Below are 18,426 nucleotides of genomic sequence, written 5' to 3' on the forward strand. Positions count from 1 at the left end.
AGTTTGGCCTCTTCTGCTGTGTAGCCTGGGCTCTTCCCTGGGATACAGGAACTGAAACGCTTCAAGACAGGGCCCTGCTTTGACTTTGATGTGCCCTTGGATAAGTTGTCAAGCTGTAGGGGTCACGGGTAAGGTGATGGTCCTGAATGGGTGATCACACGGAGGGCAAAGTGCTTTTTTAAAGGAAGCAATGCCCACTACTTGAACCCGTGTTGTCAGATACTAAATTTTCAAGAAAAACAGAAAAGCAGATTTTTATGTGAATTCTCCTAGTTTTTATTTTATTTAATTATTAATTTAATCCTCACCTGAGGATAGGTTTTATTGATTTTAGAGAGGAAAGGAAGGCTGGGGGGGGAAGGGGGTGGGGGGGGCAGGCATTGATGTGAGAGGAAAAACATCGATCAGTGGGTTGCCTCCTGTACACACCCCCAGCCAGGAATCGAACCTGCAGCCTATTGGTGCGTGGGATGACATTTCAACCAACTGAGCCCCCTGGCTAGGGTGAGTTCTCCTAGATTTTAAATTTTGGCCTCAATTCCATCAAAAAATAAAAACTCTACTTGGACCAAATAAATACAACTAAAAATACAAAAACTAGCCCATGGGTCACCTGTTGGTTACCAAACTACTCTTATCATTAATTTCGGTGCGTGAGCGAGGGGACAGTTTTTGCAGACTGTCCTCCCTCCACTGCTGACACATGGCCCCTCGTTGGCTGTCTTGGGCCTCTTCTCTCAGCTCCAAACAAGGAGCTAGACCCCGGAGGATTGTCACAGCCCGTTCTGTGCCTCTACAGTGATAATAAATAAGTTGTAAATAAGGTTGAGTTGGTGAGGCTAGGAGAGAGATGGAGGCTCTGATTCTTTTCTTCTAGATTCCGGTTTGGGTCTCTGCGCATTCCCATCTCCTCTTATCTCACAGAGGGTGTCTGCTTTGGGCTGATCACACGCAGCCGTCCTGGTAGTGACAAAAATGTGCCTTGCTCCTCTCTCAGTGCTGCTGACAGACAGTGGAAAGTGGTCAGAATGAGCACTTCTGCTTGCTTTTTTGGCTGCTGGGAGGTGTCCTTTCTTTCTCTGCATGAAGTGGGACCTTGGAAGTCGGACATTCTCGGAAAGCTTGGGTGGGTGCAGAGTGGGGGCTCGGTTTCCCAGAGGTTGTCGTGATTTTTAAAAAAAAAATTTTCGCCCGAGGATACAGAGAGAGAGAGAGAGAGAGAGAAAGAGAAAGAGAGAGATCAGTTGCCTGTTGTCCACATCCTGACCAGGGATCAAACCCACCACCCAGATGTGTGCCCTGACTGGGGATCAAACCTGCAACCTTTTGGTGCACAGGACAATGCTCCAACCAACTGAGTCACCCTGGCTAGCGCTTGATTTTTTTTTTTTTAAACAGTGAATGAAGTGAGGAAGATCTCTGTGTGGCTTTGATGGATGTGAGAGCATCTGCCACGGTTTCTTGTCTGAATATTTTTCCCTTGAAGGAGCTGCCATTTTGAGGCTCCTGGAAGTCCATCCGTCACAGTCTGCCGACAGCTTTTGAACAGAGGAATTTTTTTTTTAAATGAAAAAGAAGTGGTTATATTTCTCTCTTAAAAAGTTTATTTTTTTTAAAGTACTGAATGCACCTGGTCAGAGAAATTTCAAACTACAGAAAGATGTTTAATGAAAAGCCACGCTGGCTGCCACCTCTGGTCACCTGCCTCCGTACCGGCTCCTCACAGGTGACCTCTGTCACCTGCTTTTAGTCTCTGTGGAGAGCGCTCCTCGATGTCTACCAGTGGTTCTCAAATTGGAGGATTTTGTCCCCCAGAGGACATGGGGCAAAGTCTGGAGACACTTTTATTGCCACAACTGGGATGTGGGTGCTACCGGCCTCTAACGGGTAGAAGCCAGGGCTGCTGCTAAATGCCCTACATTGCGCAGGACAGCCCAGCCCTCCACTGCCATCTCCCCTGCCAGAGACCGGTCCAGCCCCAAGCATCAAAGTGCATTGAGAAACCCCATGAACACATATGTATTTATATCTATATTCCATTTCCTTCTTTCCTCCCCCACACCGATGCTAAAGTGTTCTGCTGACGGTTGCCTTTTGCATTAAACGGGCTGGCTGCCCATGTCAGCATGCAGAGATCTGCCACTGTTTTGTTTCAGCAGCTGCATTTTAATCCATTTCAGGGTGAACTTCAACTTATTTATCCAGGCACCTTCTTTATGGACTCTAGGTCGTTTTCCATTTTCTGCTGTTGAAAACAGCTGTGATAAAGACCCTTTTGTTCACATGGGAGTGTGTTTCCATCGGGGAAATTCCCAGAAGTGGAACCCTGGGTCAGGGGCCACGTGCCGTTGACATTTGGCGAGATACTGCCCCATTACCCTCCAAAGGGGCTGTTCTGATTTACGCTCCCTCCAGAAATGTGAGATCGTGCCTCTTTCTCTAGCGTGGGTATTTTTTTAAATCCCTGGTTTCCATTTATAGCCTGAGCTGTCTTCATATTAGCTGAAAAGTTCAAAATGTTGGCAGTACGTGTGGATTCTGAAGATAGTCCCGATATAGAAGGGCAGGGGTGGAAAGAGTCTCGATAAGCTGCTGTGAGCTAAATGAGACAGCAGCCCTTCACTTCTCCCTGTGGCGGAGGCGCGCCAAGCACAGCTGAATGTCCCAGAAAGGTAATTGCATTTGGCTAAACTGAAGGTCTGTCCCCAGGGACCTGATCCCAGCGCTCTGGCTTTTGGTGGTCTCTCATTAGAATAAACATTGCAGTAGTGCCTTGACTCGAGCAGCCTTATTTTGTAAAATGAGATACTTTACCATCTTTCCATTCCTCTCGATCACGAGGTGCAGGTCTCTTTCTCTGAACCCCCAAGGTTTGGAAGAGTGGTTCTGTTCACGCAGATAGGCCAGGGTGGCAGGCCAGGTCCCCCGTTGGGGTCGAAATTTCTCTTCCCAGGTGCATTCATTACAGGGTCAGGCAGATCATGAGGAGTTTTCTTTACTCGCCTTGGTCTGATACAGGGCTGTCACCCGTAGCTGTCAAAAGAATCCGCCAGGGGACTTTTCAAAGGCCAATGCCCAGGCCGTACCGCTGGCTATTTAATCCAGAGTTAATCCAGAGTCTCCGGGGATGGTGGCCAAGACATTAGGATTAAACAAAAAGAATTCTACAGGTCATTTCCTTGTGCAGCCAGGTTAATAGTCCCTCGGACCCCCATACAGGGGATGGCAGATTTTGCAGCCTGCATACCGCATCTGGCGCCCCTGCTTGTTTTTGTAAATAAAGTTTTATTGGAACACAGCCACACCCACTTGTTTACATACTGTTTCTTTTTGCTTTTGTACCAGATCCTGTGTGGTCCACAGAGTGTAGTTTACTCTTCGGCTCTTTAAAGAAAACGTTTGCTGATCCCTGGTATAGTAGTCGTGTTTTTAAGTAACTGCTATATGGAGTCTGTTAACCGTATAAGAACGCTACTTGAGAATATTGATGAGCATATAACTTGGGTAGCAGCCCTCTCCCCAACCCCACTTCATGGGAAGTATTTTTGTTGAGATACTTTTTTTAAGTATCTCAAATAAAATCTTTTTTAAAAAGAACTTATTTATTTTTAGAGAAGGGGAAGGAAGAGAGAGGGGGAGGGGGGTGGAGAGAAACATTGATGTGTGAGAGGAACATCGATTGGCTGCCTCTTGCATGCCCCCAACTGGGGACCTGACCTGCAACCCAGGCATGTGCCCCAGCTGGGAATCAAACCAGTGACCTTTCGGTTCATAGGCTGGCATTCTGTCCACTGAGCCATACCAGCCAGGGCAAGATAATTCTTTTCTAACTTACGCTTGAAAAGCCTGTCTTTTTTCTCTGGAACCCAGTATGCTTCCTCATTTTTAAAAAAATTTATTGATTTGAGAGAGAGAGAGAGAGAGAGAGAGAGAGAAACACTGATTTGCTGTTTCACTTATTTATATATTTATTGGTTGCTTCTTGTACGTGTCCTGACTAAGGATCAAACCCACAACTTGGTTGCTTCCCGGGGCCACCTCTTGTTTGCTGTTTTATCACTGCTTCCCTCTCTGTCTTCTCTTTATAAGGTTCTCCTCCAAGAAATTTGGACAGTCCTCCCCCTCCAAAGTGATTGTGTGTTCACGCCTGTGAGCTCCTTAGCATGTGCATGCGAATGCACACACGTAACATACATGTGCACACATGTATGCCTGCACACACCCTGATATGTTTTGTCATTCAAGAAAAGGCTCTAAAAAACACAGCAGGGTGTGTGTGTGCTGTCTCTGTTTCCTTAGACCATTCGTGTCTGGAACCTTCCTGGCCGCCAGCCCTGAGTGTGTTTTTGGGAAAAGGCCTTTCCTAATCTTACCTTATTGGAGGCCTCATTATGGTGATAAAATCAAGTCTGAGCAATTTGTTGCTCTGGTCACCTGTGAGTGTGCGGGGTGGGGCGTGTGGGAGGCCGCCTGTGGTCACTTGACAGGAACGAGTCTGGGCGTGCAGGGCAGCGTGGGGGAAGAGCCTTGCTCCAGGGGGAAGGAGAAGGTGCGTGAGTGAGTCCTCTTGGAAAACAAAACAAAATCGAAGGGAGAAAGTGCAGGCTTGGGACAGCTCTGGTGGTCCAGCTCTCAGCCTGCCGGGCCTTGGCCACCGCCTGGGGGTGGAGGCGGCCTCTGGGTGGGTATAGCAGGAAGACGGGTCAGGGTGTGAGCTCTCAGCTGGTGTGAACAGGCTCAAAGGTCGCTTCTCCTCTCTGTCCTTGTTTCGATGCCACAGGCTTTTGACTGGTCTTCTGGGATCAGCCCGGGCAGGGCAGATGCCCCCGTTCTCTGCCCGGGGTCGGTTGGAGGGGTGCCCGAGGTCGGCAGGCCCGGCGAAAGACGGCGTTCCTGCCTGCAAAGTCCCTTGGTGCTTTCAGGGCCTTCGCAGGCCCCTTCATTTTGTCCTCTTATGTTTCTGGGACCCTAGAGCAGGCAGCTGAGGCGGTAGGTGAGGAGGTAGGGAAGGAATTCAAGAAATGCAAACTCATGGAATCTGGTTCAGTTGGTCCCATAAAGAGCCCACGGCAGAAATTGGCAGGGGTGGCGGCAGTGGGGGAGGGGGAGGAAGGGGCGGGACCTTGGCCATCATCAGCAGTCAGAGACCCTTGCCTGGGATGAGGGTGAGCATCTCCTTTCCTGAGCCAGAAGACACAGATTTAATACCCAGGCATAATCTATTTACCTTCCCTCAAGGCTGTGAGCCAAAGGGAAGTACAGCGGGCTTGCTGGGAGGGAGGCCTGCCTCTTATTCGTCTTCCCTTCCTCTCTCATCCGAGCTCCAGGCTGGGCTGAATGAGACTGAAGAGTGAAGTCTCCGTGGTCAGTGAGGAGCCTGAACCCCCAGCTATCCTCTGAGGGGCTCGGCGTCTCTCTTGGCTACAAGCCCTCGCAGATCTGGGCCTGGAGTTCAAAGCACACTCTGGCCAGATTCGGTGTCACTTTATCTCTGAGATTGAGATTGAGCGTATTAGAGTAACCCTTGGCTTTCGAGATTCCCTAATGATGCTGAGTTCCACAGGCCGCCATCTGGCTGGGATTGTGCATTTTGAATACTGAAGGCGACCCAGGCGATTGTTTAGTAGACGGAGTAAACGTGCCAAATGTTTTCTCAGGCTATTATCTCCACGTCAGCCCATGTCATTGGGCAGATGATGCTGGGACAAATGACAAACGTGCAGATTTTTTCCCTCCTGTGTTCCAAAATGTGTGTTTGCGAGAAGGAAACTAAGTCATGAGAGTCGTTTGTTCACCCCTTTAATGCTCGGTCTTACAAGGGGGTGGCGGTGTCTTGCAGACCGCAGCAAGGCCGAGATGGACTTGAAGCAGCTGAGTGAGTCTGTGCAGCAGCAGTCGGCCCCCGTTCCTCTCATCTCTCCCAAGCGGCAGATTCGCAGCAGGTTCCAGCTCAACCTTGACAAGACGATAGAGAGTTGCAAAGCACAATTAGGTATGTCTTTGGTTTGCTTTCCTCCTCGTCGTGGTCATCGTCACCCGTAGGGATGCCACCCAGGTGAAATCAGAGTTGGATCCTGGCTGCTCTGAACCTAAGAGTTGTTTATTCAATTAAAAATATGTTTCCATTCCCGGCAGAATCTTTCAGAGTTGCTAGTTCATTGTTCACACAGGCTCTTTGCATTCCTCAGAGTTGATTCCTTGGTGGGGGCAGCCCGCAGGCTCGAGGTGCAGGTCGTGAGGTGCTTTAGAAGCAGAAAGGTCCTCCTGCCCTGCCCTCTGCACACCCCCCAGCACACATTAGTGTTTCGGCATCAGGGTCAAATGCGTCCCACAAGTGCCCAGCACAAACCCTTCTCCTCCACACGGGCTCCCCCACCCGGCAGACCCCCCCGCCCCGCTTCTGTGTCTGTTGCCTCCCTCCCTTTTCCCCCACGCTGCCTGCATTCATGCTGCCTACCTGAATCCTGTCCCTAAGGCTGAGCTCAGTGTCACCTCCTCCAGGACATCTCCTCTGACTGCTCTCCCCATCTGCCCACCCCCTTTGATACTGTATCGCTCGGAAGCAACCGTGGCCCATGGGTGTGGGGAAATCCCTCCCTCCCAACGAGACTGGAAGCTCATTGAGGGCAGGGAAGTTGCCTTCTAGGGATTTGCCTTCTCCAAGGTACTTGGTCTTGTGCACAATAGAATGCTCTGGAATATCAGTTGAATCAGTAAATAAAGCCAGAGGGCATTTATAAAGAAATAGGGGATGGTTGGGCCTAGGAGAGAGAACCCCTCCACGGTGAGATTTATGTGTCAGTGGTTGCTCTGGGCCTTTGGGTAAGAAGGGAGCTGTAGTTGGGAGTCACCTGGGCTGCCAGAGGAGCTTGGCGAGGACACTGAATGGCATGGATGACATCTTGCAGTCCATTTAAATATCTCTCTTGGGTCCTTCCACACAGTTGGTCTGACTCCTTGATTTATTGTTATTGTGAATAAGAATTTTAATATTCCCATTTACCGAGTGCTTCCTACGCACCCTGCACTGTGCTAAGTAAGCACTGCGCAGAGACTGTCCTGGGAGGTTGGTACTCTTATCAGTTGCATTTTGCAGATGAAGAAACTGAGGCTCAGAGAGGTAGGTCATGCACTCAGGGTTACACAGCCAATGAAAGCAGCGGAGCAGGATTCGAATGCCTGTCCTTTGGGCTCCAGCGCCCAAGCTTTTCTTAGCCCATGTATGGTCACGTGGTTATGCTCGTCCTCCTTATGTCTGACTATGAGCTATAGTAGCATAAGTCCGAGGAGTCAGACGTTACATCAGGTCTGGGTTTTTGTGTTTTGACGTCTCTTTTTGATCGAGCCCTGGTGGAGGCGGATGTAACCCACCAACGCTTCTGCTGGTGTCATGTGCCTGGGGCTGTTCACGGCTCTGTCCTTGGCGAGTTTGCCCTCACGGTATCTGGGTCAGGACAGTGACCCCACCCGTGGCTTCATCTCTCTAGAATGTACACAGTCCAAAGAGTTGATTGGGATTTTCTCTTTTCAAAATTTTAGGATCCAGTAGTAGTCCCCTGCCCGCCCCGTGGCTGGCAGCAGGAGGCAAGATGTGTAAACAGAACTGCTGTTGGAACGATGCTTTGCCCACAGTCATTTGTGTGTATGTGAAACACCTGTTATTTTGCTTTTTTCCCCTTCTGATAGGGACGTGGAAATATGTGTCTCTTCCGTGGGCTCCATTGCATGTGGACGAACAATGCAATGGCTGCCCACTCTCCATCACTGCAGACATGAGAGGGGGCAGGCCACGGGGTCACCTGGAGTCGGGGCTTCCCCACCTGAAGGGGCCAGTGGCTTCTGCGCCCCAGCCAGCCCAGTCGTTACCTTGCAGGTCTGTGACTCAGAGGGGCCACATCCGTACTCTCAGCAGAAGCCCCGCCCCCATCTTGATTTCTATGCAAAATTTCCTGACTTGTGAATTGGGCAACAAGTTGAAAATTCAAAAACAAGAGCCAACAACAAACTACCCTGTGAGCCAAGCCATGGCTTCCCAAGTCAGATGGGATGGCTGGCCAGGTGTGGCTTGTGGGCTGTGCATTTGCAGCCTCAGCTCTAAGACTTGGGTTTATTTCTTTGAGCCCTGGACACACAGGCAAAGGGCTTTAATGCTTTGGGGATGCGTGAGAACAGCACTGGGGTGAGTCAGGAGCCCAGGGTTCGGGTCTTGCCTCTGTCTTGGTTTTCTTTGTGTCCTAGGACAAGTGATTCCTCTGAGCCTCTATTTTCTACTCTGTAAAATGGATCAGTTTAAAAAAAAAGATTTTATTTATTTATTTTTAGAGAAAGGGGAAGGGAGAGTGTAAGAGAGGGTGAGAAACATCAGTGTGTGGTTGCCTCTCACACACGCCCAACCAAGGACCTGGCCTGCAGCCCAGACATGTGCCCTTGACTGGGAATCAAACTGGTGACCCTTTGTTTCGCAGGCTGGTGCTCAGTTCACTGAGCCACACCAGCCAGGGCTAAAATGGATCAGTTTTAATAGTTTATCTGTGGTGTCCCCTTCCGTCCCTCCCACTTTCCGTATCCCAGTTATCAGTATTGCAAAGATATAGCTCCAGATAAATTCAAAATTTATGTTGTTCGGCCCCATGTTGTCTTTGAAACCCTCTCCAAAGGCAAGTTCCATTTGTCAGCCGTCTTCGGTGGCAGCTTGAGTTCACCGTCATCCCACCAGGCCAGTGCGATGCAGTTTGAAATGTGTTTTTTTTTTTATTTCCAGCGTTTGGCGTGGAAAATGTTTGCGTTTTTGGTCCTGCTCTTTATTTTGTGACTACGCCACATGCTGGGTTTTCTTTTTGAATGTAGGCATAAATGAAATCTCGGAAGATGTTTACACGGCCGTGGAGCACAGCGATTCGGAGGACTCCGAGAAGTCAGATAGTAGCGATAGTGAGTATATCAGCGATGACGAGCAGAAGTCCAAGAACGAGCCGGAAGACGCAGAAGACAAAGAGGGTAGTCGGATGGACAAGGAGCTCTCTGCTGCCAAAAAAAAGCCCAAACTGGCAAACCCAGTGGAGATTAAAGAGGAGCTGAAAAGCCCATCGCCACCCGGCGAGAAAGCAGACCCAGACTTGGCCAAGGACAAGGCAAGCCCTCAGCCGGAGAAGGACTTTGCGGAGAAAGCCAAACCCTCGCCGCATCCCACGAAGGATAAGCCGAAGGGCAAAGATGAGATGGATTCCCCAACAGTCCATTTGGGCCTGGACTCTGATTCAGAGAGCGAACTTGTCATAGATTTAGGAGAAGACCATTCTGGGCGGGAGGGTCGGAAAAATAAGAAGGAACCCAAAGAACCATCTCCCAAGCAGGATGGTAAGTGACTGCGCCGGTTTCCACTTTGATTTGGTTTCTAATGCCACCCTTCCTTTGTATGATCAGAAGCTATTCGCCTGTCTGGCTCTAGGTCACTTAGCTGGTTATCTGATAGGGCCGGGGCTTAAACGGCCTGCCCACCTCTCGCCTGCTTGATACCCAGCTTGGTTGATTCTGAGCGCAGAAAGATAAGAATGTCTCCTGGAAAGTAGTGGTTGCTCTTGGCGGTCAAGATATTTTTAGCCTAAGCAGCTTCTTTCCAGGTACGTCCGTATGTTTTCCTAAAGTGCTTGGCAACATTTAGACATGTGACAGGGCTGAAATTGTTAGAGGTGTTCACTTCCAAGGTCTTGATAAGTTTTGCTTCCCTTTTTTCCCCTCATGCTGACCAGGCATCTCAAAATGCATTCTCTTAACAGAATAGGGGACCCGTTGGTTGGGTAGGTGGTCCCAGAGCAGCAGGTGCCCCTTGGGGCACTGCATACTATGCACTTGAATTGATATTCTCCCGTCTTTGCATTTAATCCACCTGACTCCAGGGTCCTTCAGCACTGGCACTACTGACATTTTGTGCTGGATAATTCTTTGTCCTGTGCCTTGGAGGATATTTAGCAGCATCCCTGGCCTCCCCCCTGCTGGATGCCAGTGGCACCTGCGCAGCGGTACCTGTCCAGCGGTGGCCATCAGAAGCGTCTTGACTTTGCCAGATGTGCCCTGGGAGGCAAAGGCTCCCCAGGGGAGGCTGCTGTCGGAGCGTTGGCCATGCCGGTGCTGCCACTCTTCTGGCGGGCCCAGCCGCGGCTGCCTCGGAGTCTGCCGTCGCCCGGCACATCCAAAACCCCGGAAGGAGCGTGCGAATGACTGGAAGGGTATCCTTCCCATTGATAGAGCAGTCAGCACGTTTTCCGGTTGGTTTGGCAAGTGGACAATGAGGGGCTTCCAGCCTGCCCAGGAATGGTCAGGAGGAGTTAATGAGGGCCCAGGAGAAACATTCATTGCCTAAGGAAAAATTGGAGGTTGTAGCCGTAAACCCTTATGTCCCTGGTGAGTAACTGAAGGGGTCACCAGGTTTACGTTTTGACTGCTTAATTTCTGATAGGAGCTCCCTTCCGAACCATACCCTTGAGTAAGAGGGGGAGTCTATGCTCCTGGGGATTCCTCAGTCTGGCTGCTTGAAAGGTACATCTTGGGAATCTTTGCTCTGTGGTTATGTCAGCCCGAGCTGCTCTGGGCCCTCCACCCTGCACGACATTCAAACAGGTCGAAATGTCTCTGGATGGTGCGATGGAGGGAGAGAGGGCCATTGAGTGGGACTGAAGGACAGAGGGGCCGCCGCACCATCCTAGGGTCTTCTCTTAGCCTTACGGATGGTCCCTGAAAAACGCGCTCATGTTGCAGGACCGCCTCTGATGTTTCAGAGAACAATAGGAATAGCGCTCGTTCCATTTGGGGGGCTACTTGGGTGCAGCTGAGAGTGCTCCTGTAAATGATAAATTTATGCCGATTCTTTCTGGAACAGACCTTTTCATTGATTGGTTTTATGCCTGTTCCTCTTCCTGAAAGGATTTACAGCAGATGGACAAGAATTACATAATCATGAGACAAAATGCAAATGAAATCAGAATAGGGAGAGGTTTGGGGAAAGTTTATACACAGAAGTCCATACTGTTTCAGTCTTCAGAGTTAGTAGAATTAGGCTTCCGCTTTTGGCTGTGAGCTTCCCAGCATTCAAAGCAAAAAGGGAAACACAGTCCTGTAAAAGATGTTATATTTTCCAAAAAAATTTTAAAAATACTCAATTACTTAAATGAAGTAGAGCTCTTCCTTGCACTGCTCTCTGAGGGAAATTTCTCCAGGAGACCCTGAGTGGAGGATTAAGCTGAAGATGGTTCTAGAACATAATTCAGTTAGAGCAGACTCGTAGCGGTTGGTTGAGGCACAACCGACTAGTCTTAAATCCGTAACCCCTGACGATGGTTTGGGCCTTGAATTGGCTTCGTGTTGGATGGACCCTACAGTAGAGAGAGCATCTTTTCAGGGAAGGGCCGTTACTTACAAATTTACTAAGTGAAGGGCATTGTGGAAGGTGCAGTGGTGACCTCCAACTTACCTTCAGCTGGGAACGGGGCTTCTGTGTGGAACATGAATCTTGAGATACGAGAACAGCTTTTGTAGCTAGTGAGTGCAGAACAGAGGCAAAGGGAGCTCGCTTAGACACCTTTGCTCTGCCCATAACCCCAGGAATTTCTGTCCTTCTCTTAAAAGGTCCTCCTTTATGTACAAGACAGTGACCGAACTCTGGAATAAGTAGATTAGTTTGATGGGGCAGCTTCTGGCATGCTGGCCATTAAGAAATTCGCCCTTTGTTGGGCTGTAGGTGATTGATCAGCCACTTGAATTTCTAGGACAAATGGAATTTTCCATAGCCTTTTTTCTTCTCTATAAACCATCAGAATCCCCTAGACTAGAAATTAAAATATTTTAGTCTCCAAATGATAATCCTCGAAGAGCACTTCGAGGCCAGGCGTGATTCCTGCAGAGCTTTAGCCCAATATACAAAGACTGCTGTTTGCTGTTACAAATCTAGAGAAAAAGACCTTTCTGTGCTTGCCCTTTGTGCGGGGGTGGGTGGGGGGTGGGATCAGGCTAGCTAATCAACAGTAACAATGTATTTTTTGGTAACCTGGCAGAAGAGAGGGATGCATGGAAGGTACTTCTGCAGATTGCAAATCCTGCTGGCTCACTGCCCCATGTGGGCCCTTAGAAGGGCCGAGGTCAAAGTACCCGTGTCCCCTGAAGGGAGGCGGGGGCCCTATCCAGTGTCTGGCAGGTTGCCCTGGGAAAGGATTAGGGCTCCTCAGTGCAGAAAGGGCTCCCCTTCCAACCCTACCCGGGGCTCTTGCCCTTGAACTTGGCTGAACTCTCCTCTCCAGAGGAGCAGGAGGGCCAGCCAGATGTGGTAACCACCAAGAAAGCCCCCCAGTTAGAAAAGTCAGCTTATCTTTTCTCACTTTCCTTGGGGATCTAAAAACCCACAGCTCACTGAAAAATCTTCCCTGGAATAATCAAGCGCATGTCTTTTCCAGGTCAATAACCCTAGAAAGGCTGGCAGGGTCCTTATGAAAGGAGTTTGACGTTCAGGCACATGGTCAGCGGAGTGCTGACTCGCACCTGTGTGTTGAGGGGGATCCTTGGGGACTCCTCTCTGGGGAGAGGCTCACCCCCCAGCAGTGGCTGGGGCCTCTGCCGAGACAACCGACACCCCCTTTCACAGAGGGCCCCTTCCACTGTGCTCCGTGCTTCTGGCTCTAACCTGCCTTCTGGCCACTCCTTACTGCCTGTCCTCACTTACCGAAATGCGATGCTCCCTATTCCTCAGTGCGTCTTGGCTAATGCTGCTCCCCCATGCCCCAAAATCTCACCTCTGCCTCTTGAAGTCCTACCTTCTACCCCCATAGTCCAGCTGTTCCCAGAAGACGTACTCCATAAAGCAGCTTTTCTTTCCAAATTTGAGGCAAATTTGTTATTTTTGCCATTCCCAAATCCTGCTTGTATAATTACTGACTTAATATTTTTATTTGAAGCAAGCTACTCTTTCAAAAAAAAGAAATTAAATCTATTTTAGACTTAAACGTGACCACCACACAATAGGAAAGCAGTATTGTGTGCTGGGCTAAAGTATGAGGCAGGAATAAATGTAATTCCAAGCAAGAACGAGGTTCCCACATTCTAGATAAATACCACTGTGCTGGGAAGGTTCTGGTCTTGGGGCGGGATTCCCGTTAGTGTTAGGTGCCTTGGCTCCACCTTGCTGGAGGGACTCAGAAGAGGTGAAAAGGATACTTTTGTTTCTGAATATCTGATCGATTAAATGTTACTCTCTGTTTTGGCCCCAGAAGCCATCTGGGTCTTCCAGGTACCTGCTTTATCTAGCCAAAGGGTTCCTCTTCATCTCTGGATTAATTCCGGCTGGGTGTTTCTCAGTGTCTGCCCAGTTCTAACTTCGGGAAACAGGACCCTTGGGGTGATTCTCTTCATCCACCCCCTCACCTACGAGTTGATGGACAACTCGAAGGCAGGGCCTGGGTCTGGTTCACCTGTTTCCCCCAGGGTTCTTGACCGTACTTGGGTCTCAGATGTGAGCAACCTCCCTCATGAAAGGAGGCCTGTGCTTTGGGATAGAAGGTGCTAAGGAAGGAAGGCAAGAATGTCTTCCTTGGCGCATACTTGGGAACTGAATTTGTTTGGCCTTCCTGGCTTTCGGTTGTTTTCCCCAGAACCCACTGGCATAGAGACCCTGCTGACAAACCTGAGTCCAGTGACTTTCTGTTTGTTTTTTCCATGCATTGGCTTTAGTTGTAGCTAAAGCCCCGCCACTGTCCACTACGGCAGGCAGCCAGTCTCCCCCCGAAACGCCGGTCCTCACCCGCTCGTCCTCCCAAACTCCCACGGCTGGGGTCACGGCCACCACCAGCACCACGTCCACGGTCACGGCCCCGGCCGCCACCGCCACAGGAAGCCCAGTGAAAAAGCAGAGGCCGCTTTTACCGAAGGAGACTGCCCCGGCCGTGCAGCGGGTCGTGTGGAACTCATCAAGTAAGTTTCAAACGTCCTCCCAAAAGTGGCACATGCAGAAGATGCAGCGCCAGCAGCAGCAGCCGCAAAGCCAGCAGCAGCAGCCTCAGTCTTCCCAGGGGACGAGATATCAGACCAGACAGGCTGTGAAAGGTACCGAGCCTCCCTTCTGTTCTCCGTGGCACCCGCGCCCTTTTTGCCACATCGACAGGAGAAAAAAAAACCAAAACCATTGTTTTATTTTTTTTCAGTTCCTGTTTGTTTCCTGGCCGTCATATGCTGAAGGCCGTACACATTCCACTTGGCATTATTTTTAAAAAATTGTTTTGCAACTCGATTTTTTACTTTTATTTTATTTTTTTTTAATTTTACAAACAATACGTTGTGTAGATTCTCCTTAGAAAGGGGGCAAGATACTTGCACAAAAGTCTATTGTCCCGATGGATCAGCCTTTCATTTTATGCTTCTCCTTTCTCAGCGGCCGCTGTTAACTGTAAAACCTTTTTTATGCATGTATGCATATATATTTACATATATATGACTTCATGAAAATACTACTTTTTTTTCCTTTTTTCTTTTTTAAAACATAAAAATGGTACCATTTTTTTTTTACCCATCAGCATGGTTTGGAGGTCCGTCCGTGTCCGCCCATAATAGCTCAACCTTATTCTTTTTGACTGCTGCGTAGTATTCCATACTTTACTGAAAGCATTCCCCTACTGATGGGCATTTAGGTTGCTTCCAGTTTTTTCCTGTTGTAAGCAGTGCTGCAGTGCATCCCTGTGTGTAAGTTTCCTGTGCACACTGGCAAACCTTTCGGCATTATTTTGGAAAGAGTACAGTGAGAAGTTGGCAGCAGAGGCTACCTTAATTAGTAGGGATTAGCCACGTCCATGCCAAGAGCCAGCCTCGGGAACCAGTTGCCAAAGTTACAGGATCAAAATACCCTCCAGCCATGCAGGGGGCTCCACGCAGAGCTGATGAAAGGGCGAATGAAGTGTTCATTGGGCGGGTACCCGTGTGCCCAGCTTGTGAGCACTGGCATAGATCTTATTCCACGGGGAACCTGCATCTATACCCTTGAAAGCTGGGCTCCTTGGCGGAAACTCTGGTGTAGTGTGTGCGCCCCAGTGGGTAGGACTCTTACGAGCAGCATCAGGACAGGAGGTTGAAGGCAGCTGGATCTTGCCTTGGGCCTCCCAGTGAAAGCCTTCAAAGATTGGGGGGCAGGAAGACCCGAAGGCTGGGCAGGTAAAGCCTGGGGTCAGCTGGGCTGCTCTCCCTTACTTGGAAGAGTTGGTGGTCCAGAACCTAAACAAGGGGTTTTGAGACGGGGACGAACAGCCCCAGGTTTCCGTCTTCATACTGTGTCAGCAGGACCAGCCTCCCCAGGGGAAGGCAGGCAAGAAGCGGCTCCTTGATGGTATGGTTCTCAGTGTCCATGCTGTCTGTGTTGGAGATGAACAAAGCTGGCCACTAGTGAATGTGGCAAGGGACAGAATTTGAATCAGTAATTTACTGTCGCAATAGGGGGAACAGTCCATTGTGAACTGAAGACACTTTGGTTTGTACAGAGGTGACTGGGCATTTAAAGGGAGCAGGAGGGGTAGGGAGGGGGCCACGGGGACTCAGTGGAGTCAGGGAGGTGAAAATGTACAGCAAGTGGGAGGCGGGGGTCGGTCGGTGTGAAACCCTTCTGGGTTTGCTCACGGGTGCTTTAAGTTAGGCTCCTGCCTTCCCACAGACGTTGGGAGAAAGGTGCCCATCTCTGGATGTTGGCTGGAACAGGCCAGTTACTTTGGGGGCCTTGCGTTTTCTCAGGCAGGCACTTGAAGGGAGGCTGGGGTCACCCTAGGGACGTCGCCTTGAGCTGTTAACGCGATGTTAGTGTTTGTTTAAGCCTTTATAGGCCAAGTGTGAGGATTAATCAAGAAAGGGCTCAGAGGGGCCTGGCCAGCGTTTGGTTAAGGAGAGTCCCCGTCACTGGAAAGTAGAAAAGCTCGCGCGGTGTTTGCTGGGTTTCACGCCCTCATCACCACTCCGCGTTGGGAACAGGCCTTGCCCGTGGCCGTGGGTGACCGCGGCCCTTTGTTTCCCCAGCTGTCCAGCAGAAGGAGATCACACAGAGCCCGTCTACGTCCACCATCACCCTGGTGACCACCACTCAGTCGTCGCCCCTGGTCACCAGCTCGGGGTCCACAAGCACCCTCGCGTCGTCCGTCAGCGCAGACCTCCCCATCGCGACGGCCTCGGCCGATGTCGCCGCGGACATCGCCAAGTACACGAGCAAAGTGAGTGCCAGTGGGGGTCTGGGGGGACGTCAGGGACCAGCTTCCTGATGGAAACCCTTCCGGCCATGACCTCACAGGTTTTTAGGGGCTGTTTCGGGGGGGAAGACCCTGTTTTTACTGAGGAGCTCCATACCTAGATGCTTCCATTTGGGTCTGAAGTTGCGTCTAAGTAGAGGAATGTAGACTAGACTGAGTCTTACCCCACGAGGGCTTAGATTCTGAAGTTAGGACCTACAGGAAGATGGATGACATCAAATCAAAATGACCCTTCAGAATTCAAGTCACTTACGGTAGATTTTCTCTAAGTGCTGGAATAAATTTCTGTTCCTTCAGTTAACAACAGACGTTGGTTGGTTTTGCCTTTAGAGGCCACGTGGAACCAAGGGACAGGGGCTCACATGTGGGACCTAACAAGCCCGCACCTAGATCTTTCCAGGAACCAAGATGGACTGGGGAGGAATGGACTCCCCCCACCAACTGCCTGCCGAGCCCCGCGGCCTGCATCACCCCGGCCCTGCGGCATCGTCCTTGCTGAGCAGGGTGGTGGGCAGGCTTCCCATTGTGTTCACTTGTGGTTCGTTCTTTTTCTCTCTGGATTTGCCTAGTGCTTTTATGCTCTCATTGAATTTGGACAAATGAGTTGGAGGTCACAGTGACACCTGAGTGTGCCCTGAAGCGCCGTGCAGGTACATTTCAATAGACCAGTCGGTAGTCAGGGCACCTGTCAGTGTGCCATCCCCGTAGTGACAGGACTTGGTCTGCCCCGCTCACGGCCAGGGCCTGAGCGGGCCAGGCACACAGGAGGTGGCGGATGCAGCGTTGTTGGATGAATGCGTGTTGTTCCCTAACTCTTGTCACGGGTGTCTTACCATCAGTAACTATTAATAGTAGCTAATGAGTAATAATCTCTTAAGTATTTAGTAAGTTACTCAGTAGGTAATAATAATTTACTCTTTAAGACTGAATAAATTACTAGTTAGTTACTAATAAGTAAACTCAAGTGTATAGAGAGAATGGGTGAAAATACTTAGGAATAGTTTTTCATTTGTGATACAAAGAGTTGCTATTATATTGTGTTAAAAGTAGACTCTTTTTTTAGTTCTGGATGGCATGAGATACACACACATATCATGTTTTACCAATGAGTTTTCGTTGGTCATTAAAAACACATTCTGGGTATCCAGATGTGTTAGTTACCTGTTGCTGCATAATGAATTACTGCCAGATGTAGCGACTTCAGACAACACAGGCTTCTTAACTCCCAGTGTCTGTGGGGCAAGCTCAGCCCGGTCCACGGCCTCAGAGCCTCTGGCTGACCGCAGTTCTGGTGTCTCCTAGGGCTGGGGGAGATTTGACAGGGGAGGGACCCACTTCCTCGGCTCCCAGCTGACTGCGGCCTGGAGGCCTCTCTCGTTCCGTGCTGTGTTGGCCTCCTCAACCTGGCAGCCTGCTTCCTCAAGGCCAGGGAAAGAGAAAGCCTGCTAGCAAGACGGAAGTTACCAACTAACGTAGCATGGCCACCTTCACCATATCCCGTTGGTAGAAGCAGGTCACTGGGCCAGCCATCTTAGCATCTGTCTGTTGCTAAGATGATGCTCGCAGTAGCTTAGGTTGGCTCGGCTTTCACTCTGGGCCATGCACTGTTCTAAGTGCTTTTTGCATGTCACCTACTCAGTCTTAATGGTAAGTCAATGAGGTGTTGGTATTGTTATTGCCCCCATTTTATAGATGAGGAAACTGAGGCCCCCATGAGGCTGTGCATCTTGTCTAGGGTCACATAGTCAGTGAATGATTGCACTGGGATTTGAATGGTATTAGCCAGGACCCAGACGGTGGCTTTGAGCTGGTTGGTGAATTCTCACGCAGCCTGCTGATGACAGATGCCCGGTGCCCACAAGGTGATCGTTCTTGCACATGGCTTTTTAAAGCTGACCTACTTAAGACGTGATGCGGCTAAAGAGATCATCAGAACCTAGTCTTAGGGATCACTTTGTCTCTTCTTTAGTATGCCTGTCCCCCTTTTCAGTAAAATGCATGCATTGTGATAGAGCCCCCAAACTTCACAATAGGAAGGAAGATTCAAATGTCAGTTATTTTTGGCCATCCTCGATTTTTGTCTTACCCGTTTAATCACCTAACTAGTATTGACTTACTGTTTTTATTTAAATTACATTTCATTTGAATGGAGTTAAAATTAAGTTTA

General features: G+C 49.7%; 1 protein-coding gene across 7 annotated transcripts in view; it reads left to right on the forward strand.

The window, feature by feature from the left end:
* ZMYND8 (zinc finger MYND-type containing 8) overlaps positions 1–18,426 on the forward strand; it is a 107,223-nt gene that overhangs the window by 72,574 nt on the left and 16,223 nt on the right. For 5 of the 7 annotated variants that reach the window (XM_054573639.1, XM_054573642.1, XM_054573638.1 and 2 more), the window contains exons 13-16: positions 5,840–5,992; positions 8,848–9,357; positions 13,714–14,085; positions 16,033–16,223. In XM_054573639.1, the coding sequence (XP_054429614.1) occupies positions 5,840–5,992; positions 8,848–9,357; positions 13,714–14,085; positions 16,033–16,223 (1,226 nt within the window). The remainder of the gene's footprint in view (positions 1–5,839; positions 5,993–8,847; positions 9,358–13,713; positions 14,086–16,032; positions 16,224–18,426) is intronic. The other 2 variants (XM_054573644.1, XM_054573643.1) reach the window with 1 other exon arrangement.

Source organism: Pteronotus mesoamericanus, unplaced genomic scaffold (genome assembly GCF_021234165.1).
Source record: "Pteronotus mesoamericanus isolate MK-2021 breed Mesoamerican mustached bat unplaced genomic scaffold, CSHL_Meso_final contig_25, whole genome shotgun sequence".
Lineage (NCBI taxonomy): Eukaryota > Metazoa > Chordata > Mammalia > Chiroptera > Mormoopidae > Pteronotus > Pteronotus mesoamericanus.